Genomic DNA, 23,556 nt, shown 5'->3' on the forward strand with positions numbered 1-23,556 from the left:
AATAAATTCAAGAGGAGGGATGACTGGTGTGGAGTCCGTAGACCACAGCCAAAATTAAGCAACAGGTCTTCAAAATAGAGCAAGTTTTATTGCATGAAATAATAATGGGGAGTGATAAGGGCTGAGATCCTGTTGGAAGTGCTGCTGCATCTGTACCAAGTGGAAGGAGACGAACTACTATTGCTGCGGATGGCCAGGGGAAAAGCTGGGCTGCCAGGAAAGGGTTACTGCAACCTACGAACTCTTACAAATGTGGTACCAGCCTGATTAGCTGTACACTTGAAATTGGCGACAATAAAAAAGACTAAGAGCTCACCATAGCAGCAATGACAGGACAGTGAAGATGACTGGCAGTTACGCAGAGAAAATGCAAATTTCAGTACAAGGATTATGCAAACTGGCAGAGTAAGAAAGTACACAGTCACCTTTATTTAAAAAACAGTGTGTCTACCACTCGAGCTTGGTAAGAAAAAACTTGATGGCATCAATCAAGTACACTCTAGAGGAGTAATGATTCCCAAATAGAAAAGGGCACGAGACACGCACTGGGATGGAGAGGATGTTTTTGTCACTGTCTGACGTAGACTGTGACCACGTTAGCAGTCGAGACTGCATTGGTGTCCTGATAAGCATCACTTTGGACTGAATTACTTGCCAGTGAATGTAGGTGCTAATTGAAGTATGGAACCATTATTTTTTTTCAGGCTAAGCCATTAAATATTAGTTTCATTGTTTAAGAAATTCATAGGTAGAACATGCAGAAAGACTGAATAGTCTCTTGAAGAAATGAATAGTTGTATACTTTTCATGGCAAAGAGAACTGAGGCATGCTAGACATTTCAGCAAAGTACATTAATACTAAGTAATATACAAGGATGGCATTCACATTGTTGACTTGTGTAATCAAACAAAAGTACAAAGGAAGGTCTCTTAAAAAAAATCAAGTTGCACAGTCAGTTTATCAAACTACTGAACAGTGGGAATTGCATTTTTCATTCTGGTTTTAAGAGAACTTCTTCATGAAATGCAGTTTGAGGTATGCAATGGTAAGGAATATTACTGTCATGCAGGCGAGAGCCAGGTGGTTCTGCCACAGGCCCCAGCTACTTGCATCAATGCCTTGATTTTTCAGATACTCATCTCCAGTACACCACCTATGGATAAATACACACACATTTATAAACTTCGTCAGTTTGAAGTATCTAGGAAGATCCCTAGAAGTTGTAGTGTGATTTCATGTCTATAATAGGCCAGGCAAACACCAGCTATATGTTACTATTTTATTTTCTATTTGTAAATTTGTTTTTCTTGTAGCTACAATCAGTTTCCTGTAGGAAGCTGAAATGGATTTTGTGAGGCTGTATAATTGTAGTGTGTGTGTATGTGTTTCAGTAAACGCAGTTTAAAGAAAAGAGAAGGATAATACCAGAAATTTCTAGTGTTATAAATACTAAATATGACAATAAGCAGAATGTTCTCTGCAGACAGAATGCAAAAACCCAGTCAAAACTTCATTTTCCATATAAAAACTCGCAGATTCTGCTGGTCATCAGTGAGTATCTCACAAACAGACTAATGCTGTAGGACTTTGTAAGTTACTGGTGGTGGGATTCATTTTAATGTACCAAAATACTTACGGCTGGCTTATCTGTCGATAGTTATCATTGCTGATTAAACTCATGTTGTTACTGCTGCTGCAAAAGTTCAGACCAGTCAATTCATTGATTTGTAAAGCCTTTTAAAATAAAAGAAACAATGACAACAGAAATTAGTAGGTAAAGGAATGATACATTAACAAGATGAGATATAACTCAATTCAAATTTATTCTAAAAACATGATGGTATCACCATTTATTATGTTGGCCAAATCTCCATGTTTCAACCAAGCAGCATGGTTCTTTTTCTTTTAAGAGAGGAGCGTTTGCAGTCCACACCCTGTAATGCGCGTGCGTCACCAGGCTTTAACACCTCCCTCATGCTAGGCTTTCTGCACAGGCATATTAAAGCCCAAATTTCTCTGCGAAACGTCACCCTGGCTTAAATTATCAAAAATTGAGAGAAAAGTTTTAGCTTGACAAGTTTTTGTTTGATTGATGGAAAAGAGAAGAATTGTTTTTTAGGGATAACGTTGTTCTTTACTCTGTACCATTTTCGTCCAACTGCATCCAGTGGATGTAGTTGTTTAGTGTCTCTCACATGAGGTGTTTCCATGTTACATTTCTGTAACATTGGCATGAGCTCTTCTAAACAGGAGTGGGTGCTGGTTGATGAGAAGCATTTCTTGTTTCAAGATACTGCACTGCATTCTGAGGTTGCTGTATTTAATTAGCTTACCTTTTGCTCATTAGCCCATACAGTTTGGAGTTTTCTTTATCCAAAGTAAAGACATTCCTTTCTAGCAAATCTTTTCCAAGTCTGTACACAGGAAAATAACAGCACTTACTGTCATTCCGTATCGAGGGATGCTAAAGTATTTCAGCCAGGAGAGCCAGGACATGATGCTTGTGAGATTGACCAGCAACCCAGAGAAAATCTAGAGGCAACAACAATAAAAAAACAAATTACAAACTACATGCCGTTACCACGTGTTCTTCTCTAGCTCTTGACTCTGCTGCTTCAGATTAAAAACAAGTGGGAAGGCATTTCTAGAGGAAGAAACTCTTCCAGTGGAAGAACAGGGGAGAGGGAAGGAATCATTTCTGTTACCCAGCTTTGGGCCATAACCCCACATGGTCCTTCTCCCGAAATGAGTAATGGGGAATGCTTTCACCCGTGCATTAAACCCGGATGCTTCCCATCTGTCAGTCCCACATGGGTTCACATGAACTGTCTGCTGTTACTCGGGTGTGTGGAGCTGCTGGAGGTGTGCACTTGGTTTTGCTTGTGTGCCCTGAGTCTGAGGCAACGTGGTATTTGGCTGTTGGTTCAGCGCTGCCTCATTGTTTATGGTGCCTGTCTTCTAACTGTAGGTGTTTGTGCGTTGTCCGCTTCTAACATGCCTGATGGTTGGCTCTGCAGCTGAGGAGGGCAACTACGGTAGCAGTCTCAGAGAGTAGGAGGCTGCGGGTCATGTCCTCAGACAGCCAAATTTGTCTTTGGCAAAGCTAAAGGAGAGTGAACGAAATGTACCTCTAGGCTGCTTTTCTGTTTTCCAGGCAGCATGCTGGCTGCCAGAGCCACAGAGAAGAGGGCAGAGGAACCACTCTCCCTCCCCCTCACACCCAGCCCCCCAGTCCTAGTTAAAAGGACAAATCAGAATATTTGACCCCACAGTATCAGAATATTCAAATCAGACAAATGAGGATATTCGACATGCTCAACCCCACAGTCTTTTTGCAGAATTCAGCTGAACTCTGTGCTGGTAGGATTTCTAGATTTCACCATTTCTAGGATTTCAAGATTCAGTCTAGAAAACTGAATAACGCTACTCACAATCATAAAAACAAATGTGATAGTCATGAGCAGGTTTGCTACAGCGACCACGCTCTGTCCTGCTGCAATGGCTAGTGCCATAGAAGTGGCTGTGTAGGACACCATCATAAGGGTAAACATCATTGTAAAGAAGGCTTCTACTGTTGGTTTCAAACCTTAAAGATCAGAACAAGAAGGATTTCAGTATGATCCTGCCAAAAGCTCTACCATAACCTGAATACTATCCTGACTTACGTAGTGTATCCTGCCTACAGAATACATTTTGTCTGACAGCATAGGGTACATCACTGCAACCCAAGACTGCAGTGGGGCTTGTGACAGCCCATATGTGTTTGCCTGGTCAACGGAGGACAGGATGAGTAAGTAGTATGCCTGTAAATGCAGTAACACTGGAGACAGCAGAATGGGTAGAAGTTACAGTACTGCACTCCACACAGTCCAAGGTGAAGGCTTCACTGTGGCTTCAAGTTGTCTATCAAAGAAGACATTTCTAGTGCACTTCCATGAGCAGCAGTTGTAAAGCATTTCACTTGTTTCCAGCAGAGACCTCTCCTAATGGACCTAGTGGCCTTTGGGTGGCTATAGATTTGGTAGCAAGCTCTATCTCACTCCAGTTTTGCAGTTTGAGAGCCTCTTGCTGATGCAGCCTTGTTTCCTATTCCTTAGGGAAAAAAAACAGGCCAAAGCGAACTGTGATTATTTTTACATTTTGCTTGCACTTTCAAGCTTTTGGGACATCCCAAAAGGATGTCGTGATCTGAAACCTTACCCTAGGAAAATGGTCTGCTTGGGACATAGTTTGAGGATGATGTTTGAAGGTGTTCTAGGGTTGTAAAAGTTGGTGCCAGCAATTTTCAAAGTCTGCTCACTAACCAGAAGGCATTTCACCAGAAAGAACAAGCTGATATTAATTCACACAATATTAAGTTCTTAAAACAAAACTTTTTCTTTGACAGATGTTCTTGCAAGGATGGAAAAAGTATCTTGTCAAAGTCACCAGAAGCTAAGATGGCCATAAATGAAAAGGAAAAAAATCAAACCTATGTAGTAATGGTTGTGGCACGCTTCCTTCTAGGGACAGTGGAGATGAGACATGTCACGGATTCTGACATGAATGCTTAAATCTTTGAAAGTGTGTCTTTTCTGTAAACAGCATGGTATGCTAAAAGCAAACGCAGTAACCACTGCCATGCCGAAGTAGTGCTTTAGCCTGTTGTCATGGTTTAACCCCAGTCAGCACTAAGCACCATGCAGCCACTCCCTTACTCCCCCTGCTCCCAGTGGGATGGGGAGGAGAATCGGGAAAGAAGGTAAAACTCGTGGGTTGAGATAAGAACGGTTTAATAACTAAAGTAAAATATAATACAATAATAATAAAGAAATATAATAATAATAGTAATGAAAAGGAATATAACAAAAAAAAAGAGGGGAAAAAAAGGGGGGGAAAAAAACTCCAGTGATGCACAATGCAATTGCTCACCACCTGCTGACCAATGCCAGAGCCGTGATCTGCCCCTCCTGGCCAACTCCCCCCTGTTTATATACTGGGCGTGACGTTCTATGGTATGGAATATCCCTTTGGCTAGTTTGGGTCAGCTGTCCTGGCTATGCTCCCTCCCAGCTTCTTGCACACCTGCTTGCTGGCAGAGCATGGGAAACTGAAAAAATCCTTAACTTACTTAAGATAAGCGCTACTCAGCAACAATTAAAACATCAGCATGTTATCAACATTATTCTCACACTAAATCCAAAACACAGCACTGTACCAGCTACTAAGAAGAGAATTAACTCTATCCCAGCTGAAACCAGGACACCAAATGTGAGTGCCTTGTTGATTTACTGAGGGAGCTGTAATGGGACTGTAGGAGACCATACTTGCCTAACATGAAGTAAATTATACAGGTGAAGATGATGCTTGGTATAGTCCTCATGGGTATTAAATCAGCCATTAGCTTTGAGATGAAATATGCAGATGTTCTGTAGTACCCACTGATATATTCATGTCTGGAACACAGAGATATATACAGCATATTAAAAATTTAATCACTAAAAACCTAAGATTATTTTCACCTGGAGACAAATGAATTCTAGCTCAAACTGGAAAAAAAGTTTTTTCATGATTAGGCTGTAATGCAAATGTCCACTAAGCCACGTACTATAGTAATGGTGGCATTTTCATACGCAAATGAATATGGATACTTGTGCACATAATTTTTAGTAAATGTGCATGTCATGTTGTCAAAACAGAGAAGAGAGGGTAAAGCTTAAATAATTTTCCATTTCTGTACAGTGTAATCTGCATAGCTTTAAAGAATCCAGTTAGATAGTATTTACTGTCCTCACTAGCAATTCACAAACTTATTAATACCTAAATTGAGTATTCAGGGTTTTTTCCCTACATATGTTAATAATTTTAAACTCTGAGCCGTTTGCAATCATAGGTACCATTTTGGGGATTTGCAGACAACTCACTAACAGGCTAAAAGAGTACATTTGCAATGAGCAGTAACAGTGAAATAATTTGAAAACTCTGCACTAGGTGTACTTAAATGACAAGAGCTACAGCAGGGCAAACAAACTCACTCTCTAACAGTAGTCCCTGATAACCTTTTTGTATGTTTTACTTACGTAAATATCTTTTTTTCCACAACAAAGAGTTCAATAGCTGAGATGCTGCTGAAACACTGGTTGGTGGTGAGAAAGAACATTGCCCCCACTCTACAAAAAGCAAAACAGCAAGCTGTTATTAAAAATCTGATGTAAATATAGTGTTTCCACTACAGCATACGTAAATCCAACTGTAGTGCCTGGAGCTCGGCAGTATGTGACTTCCCATCCCGAATTCCACGGGAAGAGGCTTGGCTACAAGTCTGAGTCCATAACAAGCCTGAAGTAGACATGGTACAGGCAGTACTTGTTATTCGCATGCCAGGATAGTATGTTCTGATGCAGTCAAAGGATAGAAAATGAACTGATTTTCCTTATTTTTTTCTTATGTAATTTCCTGACACGTTAAAAATTCTCAGTCTGTGAGGCATTTGTCTGATGCAAACTGTGAGGAACTGAATAAGCAATGGGAGAAGTTGTTTTCACCTTTTCCACTAAAATTTAAGCTTTGCTTTCATACTTTCATATCCAATTCAAAACTGGGCCATTTTTAAGTAAATGCTATGAAGTGTTTCAAGACTAAGAACCCAGAGCTTTCTTAGTTGCAAACCCGTTTGTCAGGTCATGTACATACAGCTGTCAAATTGATACACAGACCAGAACAATTTTAAAATCTAGCTTTAGATGCACCTTCTGACTTACTGCTGGTAAACTCAAGTGTGTATATAGAAGCAGTTGCAAAATCAAAGCTTTAGTTACCCAGGTTTATGTAGCCAAGTCTGTACATTTTAATTTTTAATCTTTTTATCTTGGGGAAATCTTTGCAGAAAAGAAGTTAAAATGCTGCCATGCTGAATTAAGCCTTTTTAATATGACGTCTGCTGTTCAGCGTTTTCAGCAACCTGACTGGCACTGAAAAATGTCATCCTACAGAAGTAGTGTTACTCACTTCATTTGGACTGCTTGTCCAGGTTACAGCATGGCAGGGCAGAACTGCATCCCCCTCTCAGTTCTGCAGGGACCTTCCTAGAGGCGGAAGAACATCCTCACTTTGAAGTCACTAACGTAGGCTTGGCCTTACCTACTGATGTGAAGGGAAGCGTTTGCTTTAAAGAGGTAGATATATTTCATAAAGAGCTCGTGGGTTCCTTCTCAGCCTCCAAGCTGTTCGTTATCCTATCACAACGATGAGGGAGCTTTATCAGATTTTTGGATATCCATTACCTAAACTGACTAACCTGTTTTGTAGTCCAGCGGCGTCCTCTTTAAGTCCAAAGAAAATGGCACCTACAACCAGTCCCAGGAAAGCCGTAACACACAGCTAAATGTAAAAAAGAAAAGAAGAGGAAAAGAATTATTCTCATTGCTTTCAAAGCTTCAGTAGTTTTTTTGAAATATGTAGCAGGTGAGTGTAGATTGACAGGAAGTGTTTTCAGAAAGGAGAAAAGCTATCCAAGCTGGGAAGGGAGTTGATTGGGGCGGTTAGCAACCTGCAGCACAGCAGTACTTCGAGTCTTGCGCCATGGTATCCTTCAAGAGGTGTCTGTGAGACACAGCAGCTCCCCAGTGCCACCTGCCCTTGGCGGTGGCCAGCTGCTGCTGCCTCACACAGGCAAGGCACTGGGATGGCTAGAAAGGAGGGACAGTCAGGAGCTTCAGCTGCTGCTCACTCTTCTGTGGTGGCACTGGCAGGAGGCACGTTCCTGCAGCAGTATCACAGCTTTTCCCTGACCTCCTGCCAGGCCAGATCTGTGACCTGAGGGATCTGCTGTGGGAGTGCCGGGAGGGTGCTAGCACCAGCGATGGGAGGAGGACGATAGCAGGGGCTTGGTGGGGCAGGTTAGAAAGAGGGAATAACACCTCTCCCCAGAGGAACCCCAGCATCACGTGCACCTCAGCCAAGCTCCTTTCCTCCACCACTGTTTCAGGCCGTTCTTGGATGTCGTGATTAAGTAAATTGGTGATGTATCGCAACATCGCTCCTCTCTCCCTATGGATACTCTCCACCATTCATCCTCCTTGGGACAGTCGGTGATTCCCCATGTGCTGTCAGTGACAAGGGTAACTTCAGCGCTAGGGCTGACCATGGCTGTTCAGTGCAGTGCTTCTGTGGGGGTTTCCCTGGAGCCATCTCAATGTTACTTTGAACTTGGCAACCAATAACCAAATGCAGTCCTTCCTGACTGCTTTCCCCCTGGTTGGGGATGACAGTTTATTTTCATGCTTCACAGTGTGTAATTGCTGGGCTCTATCACATGTCTTATTCATGGGATTGTTTTTAACATTAGCAAGATACTACTATCAGGCTATAGGTGTACTGATACTTGCAGTCTGTAACACAATTTAAATAGCAAAGATACCAGCTGCCTCAAGGATATAATTTAAAAGACTGAAGTGTGTACATCACACTTTTTTAATGTTAAATGCAAATGACAAAAATCTCAGGAAAACTGATGGTATCAGGCAGTTCTGTCATTTTTAAGCCCGAGCAATGCATGAATCGTAATACCACAAACCCCTTGATCCATGGTACCCTATCACTAAGATCCTGCCGAAAGGAGCAAATGTCAGGGATAATTCAGCTCCTAAGCCAACTGCAGTGGAAAGCAGGGATCATATCAAGACCAATTTGGAGCAGATTAATGAAAAAAAGGCTTAATGAGCCAGGTACCTCTCAAAGAATGCTTGTAAAATCCATCCCTAATGAGGGTGGGGAGATGATAGAAAAGATTGTGAGAAACAAGTCAGGACCATTAACCTTGGGGTATTACGAGATCCTTGAGAGTCTAATTCTTGTCACAAGGTCAAGCTTTTACAAAGCAATTATTAAGGATCTCCATAGTATCAACATACAGACACACACACATACTCAAAGCCTTTTAACCTCGGGGATTCTGGACTCATTTCCCCTCCACACTGGCCGTTTGTTCAGTCATTATATAAACCATGATGAAGATAATTTATACCCCTGACTCAGGACCAATTTTTCTATTGGCTTCTCTAGAATTGCTGAGAATTGCAGTGGGAGTTTTGCTGGTGCTGGGACTGCAGAGTTTGGCTCATGAATTAGGGGATTCCTGAGGATTAGTCGTTCTGCAGAGGCCAGCCAGGCATTCTTTATTTTTGAGGGCAATGTGCAGCTTTGAAGAAATCAACACTTTTGGTGTTGATTCTTCTGAAAAAGCAGCACTAACAGGGCCAGTCACATAGAACATGCTCATCTTCTGTGGCAGGTGTTAGACCCTATTGTGGTCTTCATCACATCTTCTCCAGAAGACATCATCGCCATTATGAACAGTCAAATGACCAAACAACACACACATTATGAGACTGTGAAAATATTTTTACACTTGAGCCAACTTCCAGCACTTTATTGTGTGCTGAAGTTTAATTTATGCAAGTGTAGTCTGTTAACTTTCCCTGGCAGGGGAGAAGATTTGAGGCCAAACCCCACAGTGCCAAGCCTGGACAATTAGAGTCAAGTCTGAAGAATGTTCTTGAGCAAATGTGTGAAACTATTTGGGAGATAATCTCCTGGCCAGGAGCAGCAGAATACCCTGCTGGAAAAGATCTTGCCTCCCAAAGTCTTTCAGTAGTCCAAAATTAATTACTGAACAGTCCCTCATGCTGCTCATTTGAGAGCATTTAGGACACCTTCTGGTGAATCAGATTTCCAGACCTTGAACACTCTTTTTTCAGATGCTGACTGCAGTCAAAATATCAAGAGGTAAAACCATCCCAATGACTTATCTAATACAGGAGTGGAATAAATTAAACATATACCACAAAAGGATAGATACAAATAGCGTTACCTGAGCTATGGAAGCTTGAGGGTTTCCTACCAGATTTTTAAATGTGCGCTTGGACACCCATTTCAGCTGATGAAGGAAGGAATTGGCATATGTGATTTGTCGGAAAACTGCTTTTGTTTTCTTTTTATTTCCCAAAGAAATATTCTCTAATACTGCTTTTGTTTCTTGGTAGTAGGCAGAGTTGGAGTATTTTTCTGCTAACGTCTCAGCCAAAGTTTTATCATATTCAGTGCGTTCTTCAGTGCTCTCTGCTGAAAAGATTAATAAGAAATACAACCGTTTCTGTAAGGGATGGGAAGATTGTTTAGGAGTTAAGCCAGGAGAGTTATGTTGGGCTGGGAGAGTTACTAATGAACCAGAAGAATTAATATGCACATTTAGTTCCAGTGATTCATTGCACTCAGTCTCATAGCATGCAATTGAAAAGAGTCAGTATAAATAAGACCAAGCCTCTGTCCTTGTCTGTGCAACCTGTCCCACGGGCAGCGGCTTCACAGCAGACTGACTAGGTAAACCCTTGTCTGCCGATGCAGTTTCAAACTGGCAGCAATCTGACTTTTAATCAAAAAGTGATTTCACATCCCCCCCAGGTTTCTGTAAGTGATCTGTTTTGCAGATCTGATGAGATAATCCTAGACCTCCCAGACTTTTAGATCCAGGTAGTCCTGCATGTGTCTACTTCAGTCAAACTTTTGAGTCTGTCATAAAGAAATTTCAGCTGGAGCTCCTTTTTTTCTCAACTGTAGTCCAGTGTGTGCTTTTCCAATGACAAATACGTGTGTTGCCAGCTATAATATTAGTCAGACCCTGAACACAGTCAGCATTTTTGTAAAATGCTGGTTGCTTCTTTGGTAAAGATCCAGTGAAACTGTGTGTTTGGGCACATAGCATATTCATTATTTCATTTCCCTTTTCATTCATGTGGAAAGAGAGTGTGCTATGAATGAGTAGCAACAGACAGGATGAAAGAGCATGCTACTGAATGTAGGTGAGATTTGATTTGTTAGTTTGGGGATAATTTCTGCCTTACCACAACTTCAGGGAAGCATCAGAAGAACTCTGGTCCCCTATCTCTACCCCCTCTTCCCACCCTACTCAGAGGAAGGAAAACAGTAATGTCGTAAGAGATAAACCATTCCATTAGGTAAAAAATACAAGTCATAACTGCATCAAATTATGTCCCTAACTGGAACAATTGTCCTGGTTTATCGTCTCTGCTTCTGCAGGACTTCAGTTGGTTTGCCTCGAAGATGAAAGAAGCTCCTTCTCTGTGTTGAGAGGTAACAAAACAGTTTCTTATATTCCCAGACTTATAACTTCAACACAGGAAAATATTCTTTCACCTTTAACATTTCATAATTTGAGTGTGACGCAGAAGTATACAGTTTATGAAGAAATGGATAGCAATGATAAATTACTAAATACCTATTTATAAGAGGCAAAGTATTCTTGCATAGACAGGAATATTTTATATAGTAGGGCTGTATGTGAATTTGGTACTTATTTCACGTTCCACATATAAACGGACAGGATTTAGGAATGGTGTGGTTTGGGTTTTTTCCCTGTAAAGCAACATGGATCAGCAGTACATAATACTCTCATGCATACAAATAACCGTACGCTTGTACAACACAGTTATTGGTTGTTTGACACCTGTAAGTGATTTTTCTGTGTTGTGCTGGACACCTTCTGGCAAAATACATGTTATGATAATTTCACTCGGCTCTGGGTTTCATACCTGTGTTAGTTTCATCGGTCTTGCTCATTGCCACCGCAGTGGAGTCTCCATTAATGATGTCCAGGAAAAAGTCGGCAGGGTTGTTGTACGGCTCACACTCGTAGCCTGCGGTGACAGCATTACAAGCTCTAAGCAGTGGTTGTATGACTGGCAGAACGCTGTGCATGGCCGTCATGAACACAGCCACGCCATTGTGCCCGTTCAGCAGCCTGCACCATAAGCATTGCAGGCTTCAAAAGGTCCGTGCTTACCCAAGAGATGAACGGCACTGCCGGACAGCTCTATCAGTGAAAGCAAGGTGACAGCTGGCTATGTGCCCTTCTCAACCCTAGCCTGGGCTTTATCTAATTAAGATGCGCCCAGGAACAGTTGATTAGAGGTCAGCCCTATCATCCAAACCCACATATGGGTTAAGAGGTGAAACACCAAGAGAAATGCTTAGCCTATTAAAATCCTGGGCTTGCTAATACACACTATTCCCAATTCTGATCAAGCACTATTGGCATTTTATTCAAGTTAGTGCAAACTAAAGATGTTGCTGCAGTTGGCCCTGCTGTGAGTTGTGCTCACCGATAGACTGGAAGTACTCGATGGCGTGCTGAGCGGGCCCGTGGTACAGCACTCTCCCCGCGGCCAGCAGTGTCAGGTTGTCAAACAGTCGGAATATGGAGTACCGAGGCTGGTGGATGGAGAAGATTATTGTTTTTCCTTGTTTTGCCATCCTGAATGTGAAGTGAAGAACAACAGAGATATTAGCTTTTCAGGTCAATTCAGTATTTAGATAAGACAATTTGCAAGTTCAGTTAAGCCTTGGTTAAGTTTGATTAACTTGGTGTGCTGGAGAGGGGAGGGGGAAGGGAAAAAAAAAAGAAAAATAAAATATTTTGGTCATATTTATAGTGTCTGTGAGAAAAGTAAAGTTCCCTCTTGCTGGAAATGTTGTTGGAGGGGAGGGTCCTGCGACGATTTTGATGCAAACAGAAAGCTCTGGAGAGAGGCATTTGAGTCCTCTTTGCTTGTAGTAAATGCAAAATGATGTAAAATTTGCAAATGAGAGTCACCTTACTAGACTGTACAACAGGCATTGTTATCACTTTTCTGGCCCAAGCAGACATGAAATTAAATGAAGCTGTCCGTGACAGCTGTCACGGACAAATTGCAGTCCTGGCATGCACACGCTTTGTGCAAGGCGCTTTATGTTCTGCTGTGAGCAGCTGCTTTGGAGTGAGAGAACTCATATAGCCTCTTTCCTACCCCCTTTGCAGCCTTGGCTCACTGGTAAACAATTCATGTCTGATTTCCCTGTTTGCTCATTCTAACTGTAATTTAAGTCAAATACAACTGAAATGTAGCAGAGTTGAGTGGTGAAAATAGGAAGCTGTTTCCAAGGCCATCACCTTTTCAGTAGCAGTAGGACAGCGTTAGCAGTACTGGCATCAAGTCCCGTAGTTGGCTCATCCAAAAACAAGATGGCAGGATCTGTGATGAGCTCCATCCCAATATTGGTCCTTTTCCGCTCTCCTCCAGACACCCCACGAGTGAACTGGGTGCCAATCTGCCACAAAACAAGAAACTTGTCTTGTTTGGTCTGATAAATACTTGAGTGAACAGCGTCCTACCGACATGGCAGCATTTGGGAAGAGTTGTAAGAAATTTTGACCCTACTCTCAGGTACAGATGTAGATGTTACCTCACACATAGGCCGTTTCTTAACATTAGTATTACTTGAGGTGTTCTCTTTTTCTCCAACCACAGACTACCTTTCCCCTTCCCCGCAATGTAATAGCATACGGCAGTATCAGCGCAGAGTCTGTACAGATCGCCATACAGAAATGTTATTAATTATTGTATTACTGAAACAGTCTGTTTAATTGTACTTTTTTTTTATCTGCCATGCTGAGCCATTTGGTTAATTAAATAAATCACTTAATATTTGTTCATGATTTAAGCACCATATTTACACACCTTACCTTGGAATCTGCCACTTTGCTCAAACCCAGTTCCTTGATGATCTGATTCACTCGTTCATTTTTTTCCTGTTCCTTCACTGACTTTGGCAAACGGAGTGCTGCTGAGAACTTCAGATTTTCTCTTACAGTCAGGGTTCCCATCACCACATCGTCCTTCATTAAAAAAAAAAGTAGATACTTGGTGGTTGCGTAGCAATTTCTATTTTTTCCTCTGAGAACTGCATCTACCTGTGTTTTATGTTGTCCTTGCATGCAGAGGGACAGTAGCAACTGCCAGAACATGCAGTAAGGTGCATCTTCAATGCCTGTGTCATAGCAGAGAGCTGATTTCGTGCACGTAATTGTATTTGCCTTTATTCATAAAGCAACGCAACATAGGAACATCCTCCATCATGCATGATATCAAAATGCATAAACAGCAATGTAATCAAAACTATCCCTCATGTATTCTTACCTTATTTAGTTTTTTGGAGGTGTTGAGTGAGATACTGAAGGGCTAAAGGGACCTAAGAAGCAGCTATAGCTCAGGTCACTGTCACTGTGCGTTTGTTAATGTAGCCTCAGCCCACTGCAGGTAAGAGCAGGGAGAAGAGAAGGAAGGAAAAGAGAGGTTGGGTCCATGTGGGGTAGGGTGAAGGTTTTCTGAGCTTCTTTCAGTAAAGGAGGAAGGAGGGTAGGTTTTTTAGATATTAGCTGCTTGTCTCTTGCAAAAAGAATCTGTCAGATGTAGGAATTTCAGAGAGTTATGTCTGTTTTGAGACACTACCTTTCTGTAACACGCTGACTGTACTTTTATAAGAGGTTTTCATAGATGCACCTCTTCAGGTCTTGATAAACTGCAAGCATGCTGCTGAGCACAGGTAGTGGGGAGGGGAAAGAAATGAAAAGAGGGATGCGGTTTTCCTTCTTTTCTCCTTCACATGTCTTTCTCCCCAGCCCACTCTGGCAGGACAAAGGTTTTCTCAGAACGGGACTTAGTGACATTGTCCCTGGGCAAGCAGAGGTACAAGCTCTGTTTATTACCAGGAAGCATCATACTTGGAAAATACTGCATGCATATTGGTAGCCTATGGCTCTTCCCCCAAATGGAGAACAAGGAGGGATCCAAAGCATCCGCTCCCGTTGACTGTAGAACGTTAAGGAAAGAGACTCAAATACAAAGCAGAGTCTCTTTCCCAGCAAGGGTGGACGTGTGGAGAGTTGCTACTGCACCAGCCTCGATTCTTGGATCAAGGCAAGGTACTTGCAACTCTGCAGCAACTTCTTACAACTGCAGTCAGAAGGGGACAATAAAATCATAGAGTGATAAAAATTACTTACCTGTACTACGTATCCAGAGGTACATTTAAAGTTGGCAGGCTGAGGAGCTCCATTGATCAAAATGTCACCAGAAAGCCCATGGGGATCCTTCCTTGCAGCCAAAATGTCGAGTAGACTAGGAGGAAAGTTGGTTACTTTGTCAGATGAGCGTGCAGGAGGTAAGCTCTCTGAACCACAAACGCAGTTCATGGAATGAACAGCATCCCATGTTAAACATTTGCTATTTTGAAAACCCCCAGCAACTTTCAAGGGCTGAGTTTCTTTTGTCCTGGTTTCCTAAGGAAATGAGATCTGTGCAATTTCATAGTGCAGTCCATTTGTTCAATAATACGAGTTTAACCTAGAATGATACAGTAAAGATTGTGTGGCAGGAAGGTGTGGACTGAAATTGAATTACATCTTTGTCATGTAAGCTGTCTTTTTTGAATTCAAGTATTTCTCAGAAACCAGTGAGATTTGCACAGACCTAAATGAAAACAAAATCTTTCCCTGAAAGTATTGTCCATTACTGCTAAATATGTGCAGGTTCATTTTCTCGTTGATGTAATTTCTGTGTAGGGCAAAGAGGGCACTTACGAAGATTTACCACTGCCAGTGGGTCCCAGAATTGCATTCAGTCCTGGTCTCATGATGCCACTGTAAGACAAAACAGATAGGTTTTACAAAATAGATAGGGTGTTTTTCTCTCTCTTACTGTTCCATCTGGTAGACTAGTGTAAATTATCTGTAGAACTACCTTCTGCATCCCATTAATTTTGGAATTAATGAAGCTGCCTGATCACAAACAATATTTATGATCAAACTCCACCTTAATTTTTATTCCTAATTCAAGAAGAACTAATCTTCATATAATGAAGACAACACAGCAGCTTGAGTAAAATGTATCTCTAGAAGTGAAGCACACACTTGCTTTAACCACATGCAGTTCTAAAGGTATTATTAGAGAGAATAATGGTCCCTGTAGACAGAACATACTAGGGATTTGTCTGTACTTACAGAAACTGCAGTTGATAGTTTCTCTGTATCTGATTTTAAGCCACATGAAACTCAAAAGCCAGATAGAAAAGATTTTAAGTATTTGGGGGAAAGACCCTATAGAAATGATACAGTATATGGAAATACTCCTGCCTTTTTTTTATGTTTTTGCTGGAGCACGTGAAGTCATCACTGCTATTTTTCCTGACTAGCCCCTAAAATCTGCGCTCAATGAGCTTTGGTGTACACAAGAATCACAGTGCACATACAAATGCCTGTCTGTATGTTATGATACCAGGTTATCTTGAACTGCACTCTGGTACTGGTTGTTATCAGCAATCCAGGTATCAGTGATCTGAGTACCTGGCTGTGGGTCTGGCCCAGTCCAGCTGTTCTTTGGGTCTAACGACATGCAATCTAGGAGGCTTGGTTTTGCTCTTCCTGATTGCATATTTGTTTCCTTCAGTTTCTTACTGTGGAAGTTTGTGGTTCCACAGATTAAGAAGCATACACATTATCCATATGTTGTGTTACATTATATGTGATTTCAACACAAAAAACCAATATGTAACAAAACAAATGCAGATGTTGCATTTTCTAAAAGGGAGAAGCATAATGTACGTTAAACGTTGGTCTTTTATAATAAGCCATAAGAGGGGCCTTCTGCTCACATCGTTGCAAATGACCAATGTCAGTCAATTAAGTTACCATAACGTATGGCTCTTGAGGAGAGTAGGAAAGATTTTAAGAGATCATGTTTAGGAGGTGTGGAAATTGCATGAGCAAAAAGCAGGACAGACAGAGCTACACAAAAGGGTGAATATTTATGATAGAAATTGGAGTTAGGGAGCTGAAAGTCATGGGTGACTTGGAATGGCATGTTGTATGAGTACTTGCCACTTAGCTTAACTACTGAAGTGTGAATGGGCAATAGATGCATAGATTATTGAACAAAGGCCATAACGATGTGATTCCTTTACTAAGGTAGTGCTCAATGTTGAAAAAAAAACCAAAAAAAGAGAAAACTTTACATCCCTTCAAAGTTAACCTAACCCTCATTTATATTACTGTCTTAAACATTTTAAGTTAAAACCCCCAAAATTGACCTTCCCAAAGGCCACCTTAGGGAAGGAGACGCAAGCATCGAGGACAGGTTGTTGGTATCTCAGTTAAACACCACGGCATAGTGGGAGACTTGCCAGGTACTGTAAAACGACCACAGCTGGCTTGTGTGCCCTGTGCTGATAGCGGCCAGGAAGGCTGTCCCTCCCTGGGACCCTGGTGCCGGGGGAAGTGGCACCCAGCAGCGTGAGCTCTCTGTTGTACAGGCTCAGCTCTAACGACTGAGGACCACTGGGGCCTAGCAGGAAGCTTAAGCACAGTTGATAGCAAACACGAAGCAACCATACGTACATATAATTTTTCTCAGTCTTGATCAAATTCCGTATATTGTGCTTAGTGGCTCAGTGACATAAGTGGACTCAACTGTCCAGACAGAAATAAAACATACACATACTCTAAAGAGATGTTTAAATACATACTTGACATCTCTCAGAACTTCTTTATCAGCTGTTTTTTGGCAACACAGGAACCCAGTCTTCACGTTCACATGGTAGCAGATGTTGTGGAAAGTTAGTATGCTTCCTCCCCTGCTGGGTAAGTCTGAAGAGGACTGCTTTCTGCTGGGGATGCCATTTGTATTCGAGTCTGACATCTGAATACTTAGGTGTGGCTGGCCTTCTGCCATTTTTCCTCTATAAATGAAAAAACAGGAAGGGGGAAGATTTGATTAGGTATGGAGAGGAAAGATGTGTCTGTTAGGTCAAGTGTTCAGCACTGGACCTACTGTGGGCCTTGCAGATGTCCATCTAGGTCTCTCTCAGATAGGAAGTTTGGGTCCTGTGGGCTCAGACCTTGAGATGACACGGAGCTGATGGGAAGCTGGGTCTGCCATATTGCTTCACACCACCTGCGGTGTCAGGGAGATAGAAGAGTCTCCCTCCACCCTGATGGTCTGTTGTGGTGGGTTGACCTTGGCTGGCCACCAGATGCCCACCCAGCTGCCCTGCAGGTGAATCTCTGCTCCAGTACCTGGAGCACCTCCTCCCCCTCCTTCTTCACTGGCCTAGGTGTCTGCAGGGCTGTTTCTCCCACATTTTCTCACTCCTCTCTCACAGCTGCTGCACAGCGTCTTTTACCCTTAAATAGGTTTTCATAGAGGCGCTACCAGCATCACTGACACGCTCGGCTTTGGCAGTGGCGGGTCCGCTGGCACGAGCTGGAGGCAGCTGTGTCCAGCACGGGGCAACCCCGGGTCCCTTCTCACAGAGGCCCCCCCGGCAGCCCCCCTGCGGCAGCACCTGGCCGTGGGCACCAACTGCATCTCTTCTCCCAGTACGAGGAAGTAGGTACCTCTCACAGCAGGTACTAGCATGACATTATGCTCTTTCTGGAGGGCTGCCCGTGGCAGAGAGGTCTGTACATAAACGGCGCGCTTGTTGGAAACCACAGGTACAACAGGTGACTCACTGAAACATTGGCTCAAAATTATTGAGGTCCAAAAGGACCCGGCCTTTTGCCCGTCAGCTTTGTCAGACTTCTTTCTAGTTTTGAATGTGCTTAGAGTTTGCCCATTAGATACTCTTTTAAAGGGGTAGTTTGAAAGTAAAGATACTCCTACCTCTAGCGCTCCTGCACAATGGTAACAAAATCTAAAAATTGTTGGTTTATTTTTTTAATCGAAATAATTCTGCCAAGGATATAGGAACGTGGAGACTGACACCGCTGCCAAGTAATTCTCTTCCTTGGATTTGCTTGGCATGTAAAAACTAGAAGGTAGTTGTGGAATAATTGAAGTTACCTCACCTCCCTTTTCAGCCAGGCTCCTGCCTGTGAGCCATCCACCTGTGCCATGGGGGCATCTCCAGCTGTCTCTTGTGCATGCAGACCTTTGTCCCCTTTGTGCTTCGTAAGTGGCACAGGGTCATTTAGGTGGGAGGCAGGATCTGGCCTCTCTTTATATATGATATTGACTCATTGGAGTCTAATTACTTTAATTGTCACTAGGGCAAATGTTAGTAATGCAGTAGTTCATGGGAACCGAGAGGGGAGATGAGCAGCTAGGAGCCCTGGGATGATCAGTCCCATACTTTAGCATAGTTATACGGCTTGCAGCAAGGAAGAAGGCGAATTATGACACTGTTTCAGACACGCTGAATGAATTTGAGAGCAGTTAATAAAATGAGCCTCGCAAAAAAAAAGCCGTTTTATCTAACACAGTCATATGGTCACATAAAAAACCAAGCCCTTATCTTGTCGGTTTGCTAAGGTTGCTTGACAGACAGCTGAACTCTCCTTTGTGGCTATATCAGCGCAATGAAACAACTGCTGGAAGCCCTCTTTCAGCAAGAGGCCTATCTGCGTGTAAAGGCTGGTTCATCTATCTCTCAATGATGCGATCCCAAATCTAGCCAAGGTTGCCTCTTCTGACAAAACTGCAGTCTCTGTGCTGGCAAAAACACAAGATCTTAATGTTTTAGTAATCAGTAATCTTGGCCCAATTTTCCTACAATGAAAATAAACTGTGTTCCAAATATAATTATAATGGGACTAGCTTTAATTTAAGCTAAAATGGATTTTGAGTGAGTTGAAGATCAATTAAATGTGCAACATTTAAAGTCTGGAGGCCTTTTATTGATAAACTGCCTACACTCTTCTCTACTTGTGCTGGAGAAGACTTATTTACCTGCAGGAGGGCAGCTAATTTTATAAGGCTATTTATATAGTAGTTTCTGGGCTAATCTGGCTGGACATCGATCATTGCCATTTGAAAGGATGCTTTGGTAAAGTAGACATGTGCATTCAGAACCGCAGTGGGAACTTTTCACTTAAAGGCTCACGATACGCTGAGCAGATGTTTGCTAGCATGCCGAGCAAGGTACCAAACACTCAGCTGCGGAGTCAACACCACAGATAGACATTACAAAATTCCTTGAACTGTTGGATAACCAGCAGCATGATGTGAGTGCAGAATTCTTCAGAAGACAGTGTGACTCTGACCTTGATATATCACTGCATCTATAAGGTATCTAGATCAGTATTTTACTTGATCAGATTTTTTTCTCGGGTTAACGTTTCAGTATTACTGATGTAATGTTATGAGCAAATGGGGGAGAGTGAGGTGGAGTCTGATCTCACGCATTATCAACAGAATAGTTAAATTCTTCTTTGTTTCATTTGGGTTTGTTGGTTTTTTTCCAAAGATCAGCATAAAAACCTAAAACTCAGCACTTGCTCTGCAATTTCAGAAATGCTCTTTAGAAAAGAAACTTTTCATTTAGGAATGAAACTGATTCAGTCTTCCAGACTGAATTTGACTGGCAGACAGTAAGCACAGGATCAGAAACTTCATAAATACAGGATCATACCACTTTCACAGAGTCGTTCTTAAGAACAGACAGTACGTCAAAGTTAAATTTAATTTACCAATTGAGTTATGATTAGATTGTACACATCTTTGCAAAGAACATTGCAGAAGCTAGATAAATAAATCAGCTATGAGAAGAATTAGACATATCCATTGCAGACAGTCCTTCAACGGCTATTTAATGCAGCTGTCAGCAGGAAACCTTGAGTTCAGTAAGGCCCAAGCCCACTGATTGGCCAAATCTGCCAGAGAAAAATAGTCTTCTTTGATATTGTCCCTTGCAAAGGCATTGGCTACCTGCAGCTATGAGTAGAGGCTGGATTCAGGTGTAAATCAGCATGGCCCCTCATGGCTGCAGTGCACTTGTGCTACTTGCAGTGACAGGGTGGGATGCTGTAGGTGGAAGATAGGGATTTGTCTGTGTGCTGTTCCTCCTGATGGCTGCCTCTTCAGGGAAAGGTGTATTTGTGGGCATACGCCATTTATCAAAGTAAAAAAATTCTATTTCAGATGTTAGGTTAATACTGAAAATAGCATTTTACACTTTCAGAGCTACTAGAATTTATTGCAGAAAGAAATTGCAGAATACTCATTTGCTTAAAACTTGAATGGTTATTTATCAATTGCTCTATGAAATCTGTGTTAGCCATCTCTCTTCACAAAATAATGCCTGTGTGCTAGTGTTAGGCTTTTGATTTGCTTTTCTTTTTTGGAGACCTTTATTTCACTTTGGGGTAAGTACTTGCAGTGAGATAAACAGTTTGGTATTTTACAAACCAATCTTTCAATTTCTGATTTCTGTTTCTATCAATAAACTTCCCCATAGGAATACAGGGGCATGGTCTTTTACAGTTAATATAATTGTTAGCTGTTTGCAATTGCTCCTTAGGAATGCATTTTTTAAAATATTGCTTTAGGCCTTGTTTAAAAAATTATTTATTGCATTTAATGTGACATATAGCCATGAAACATTTTAAGTCAGAGCATGCGGAGGATGAAGAAACAACCATGAAGAATGTTAATCAAATCAATTTCTATGCAAACTAAAATTCTTTAAATGAAGTTTCCTAGAATTCATTGCCAATGGCTTACAAATATCTACTTTAGATCAGAAATGAGCCGGGGATTCAATGACAATATGTACTGCCTGCTGTATTCAGAAATATTCGTTAATATGATAAAATGCTTCATATCCTCATCATATCAACTCTGGGTATAATACATTATTTTTGCATCAGCTAAATATAAAATTTATGAACTCTTTGGGAATTTTACAAATTTCATTTGTTTTCCTGAATATTTCTAAAATATTTTTATTGCCACTGATTTCAGCATCAATTTCAGTTCAAGCCTAATAGAAAAACCTTTTCTTCAGAGATATTTAGTCTCAGAAAGTTTTGTCAGGAGGCAAAGTACTGGATCTTGAGATTTAACCTTTTATTAATGGCAAAATGAAACTACTTTCTTAAAAACTATCATGAAATCTCTTTGCCCACTGTTCTGATGCACAGAAAATGAAACTCTCAGTACAGTCACTTTCCTGTGTATTCTTGAGACTTGTAAAGTACAAAGTGTTATTGTCCCTACATACACAGGGGCACTAAACAAAAACATAAAACAACAACAAAATGTACTACAAAGTTCCATTGACTTAAACCTACTTGAACCACAGCAATACCGTACCTGGGGTTCTTTCAAGCAGTTTCAGTAAACCTATTTGTATGCCTTAAGATATATTGTCTATATAAAAAGCTAAGTAACATTAATTCCTGCCAGTCTTCCTGCAAAGCTTTTGGTACCAGAGGGATTTGCAGTTCAAATAGAAAAAACAATACTATAGGAGTGGTAGTAAAATTTTGAATGGCAAAATTCAGCAGTGCATTTTAATTAATTTTTTAAAATCCAGGCAGTTATTAAAAGTATTTTATTTCTATAGAGAATAAGCGTTGAAATTACTTAAGGAGGAAGAGGTTTAGAGACACAAGAAGCTTTCAGCAGAGTTTTGTAAAGGAAGCTTGCTCAAACCTTTCCAAAAAAGAGCCTATTTTCTTTTTTCTGAATATTTGAACCTGCCAGAGAAACCACAATTAAGTGAGCTATTATTTCTCTTATTTTTAATGGGTACAAAGTTAGTTTTGCAACCTGCAAGCTGGAACAGTACAGTATGTACTACGAATGTGCATTTAAGACTTTGGATACCTATAAATTCACAGAAGTTTTAAGTGTACCTTTTTTTTCCTCTTTAGTCACATGCATTTACAGGGGGGTAGACTGGCCAGAGAACGGATGTGGGGCATGCAAAGAGGGCAGTACAGCCTAGTATGGCCAGCCCAGGACCATACAGTCCTCTTTCTCAGGAACACGCGTAGGAAATTAAAACCATTTGAGTAAATAAGGATAATGTGATTCAGGCAATCTGTAAGTTAATTGCCAACTGATTTACTAGGGATTTGTAGCCTACCTTCTGTGAAAAGAGCCCTGTGTGTTAATTTGGGACCGAGTAAGCAACACTCTGTGTGTGCAGGCATTTGCACGCGTGTTATCTGCAGTGCATTAACATGCGTGGGCAAACTCCGAGTATGGTAGTTCCCGCAAAATATTCTAACTTTTCACCTTTTTACTGGTTTTACTTTAAGCCTTGAAGCTTTCGTCCCCCATTTCTTGCCAAATTTCTCAATAAAATCCCTTGAAAAGCTGGGAAAAGGTAGGCAAGCATTTCGCTGTGTTTTCCTTGGCTGTTGGAGGAAAACAGCTGCTGAATCTAATTCCTTAGCGATGGCAGAGTAAGCAATTCATGGACGAGGAAGCAAGCCACTACACCGAATTAAATCTCTCTCAATAAAAGGGCTGAACTGCTGCTACTGACTCACTTACCAGCAGCAGGTCTGGGTCAGCGCTGCAGGGCTGCTGAGGAGGTGGCAGAGGCGGTGGAAGGGAAGGAGGAACCAGGGAAGAGAAGAGCGTGGTGTGTAGGAGCGCAGCCCCGACGGCTCGCTCAGCTTGCAGGGCAGGGCAGTCCCACCCGTGTCATCACATCTCCTGCAAAACAGCGGCAAGCTGGGAGCTGGGTTCCCCGCACTCCGTCACCCTGGGGAGTCTCCACCCTCTCCCTGCGCGCTGGGGAGGCCAGAGGGCTTCATGGGGAGGGCAGGGCCAGCACGAGCCACAACTTTCACCTTTTTTTCTTTTAGCTGAACAAGTCATAAGCGAGCTGCAGCGCAGCACCTCGTTGGGAGCCGCCCCAAACCAACCACGTCAGTAGCGGTGACATTTGAA

At 41.8% G+C, this 23,556-nt stretch overlaps 1 protein-coding gene across 1 annotated transcript; it reads right to left on the reverse strand.

Moving 5' to 3' along the window:
• Nucleotides 1–771: 771 nt before the first annotated feature.
• On the reverse strand, nt 772–23,246 carry ABCG2 (ATP binding cassette subfamily G member 2 (Junior blood group)). Its single transcript, XM_050895639.1, has 16 exons — nt 23,155–23,246; nt 17,396–17,608; nt 15,456–15,515; nt 14,880–14,994; nt 13,560–13,712; nt 12,987–13,144; nt 12,160–12,311; nt 11,590–11,694; nt 9,852–10,099; nt 7,278–7,360; nt 6,061–6,150; nt 5,312–5,436; nt 3,433–3,587; nt 2,444–2,533; nt 1,638–1,735; nt 772–1,154 (listed from the first exon to the last, which is right to left on the reverse strand). The coding sequence occupies exons 2-16, from the start codon at nt 17,599–17,601 to the stop codon at nt 1,004–1,006; spliced, it is 1,989 nt and encodes a 662-aa protein (XP_050751596.1). The 5' UTR covers nt 17,602–17,608; nt 23,155–23,246; the 3' UTR covers nt 772–1,003.
• Nucleotides 23,247–23,556: the final 310 nt, after the last annotated feature.

The sequence above is a fragment of the Gymnogyps californianus genome, chromosome 4 (genome assembly GCF_018139145.2).
Source record: "Gymnogyps californianus isolate 813 chromosome 4, ASM1813914v2, whole genome shotgun sequence".
NCBI lineage: Eukaryota > Metazoa > Chordata > Aves > Accipitriformes > Cathartidae > Gymnogyps > Gymnogyps californianus.

Excerpts from the sequence above, each read along its gene's own strand:
- ABCG2 (XM_050895639.1), bottom strand. The coding sequence starts at position 17,601 with ATGGCAGAAGGCCAGCCACACCTAAGTATTCAGATGTCAGACTCGAAT. Across the intron at positions 10,100-11,589 it reads GACCGATGAAACTAACACAG|AGAGCACTGAAGAACGCACT; the intron begins GTATGAAACCCA and ends TCTTTTCAGCAG. Across the intron at positions 1,155-1,637 it reads TATCGACAGATAAGCCAGCC|GTGGTGTACTGGAGATGAGT; the intron begins GTAAGTATTTTG and ends ATTTATCCATAG.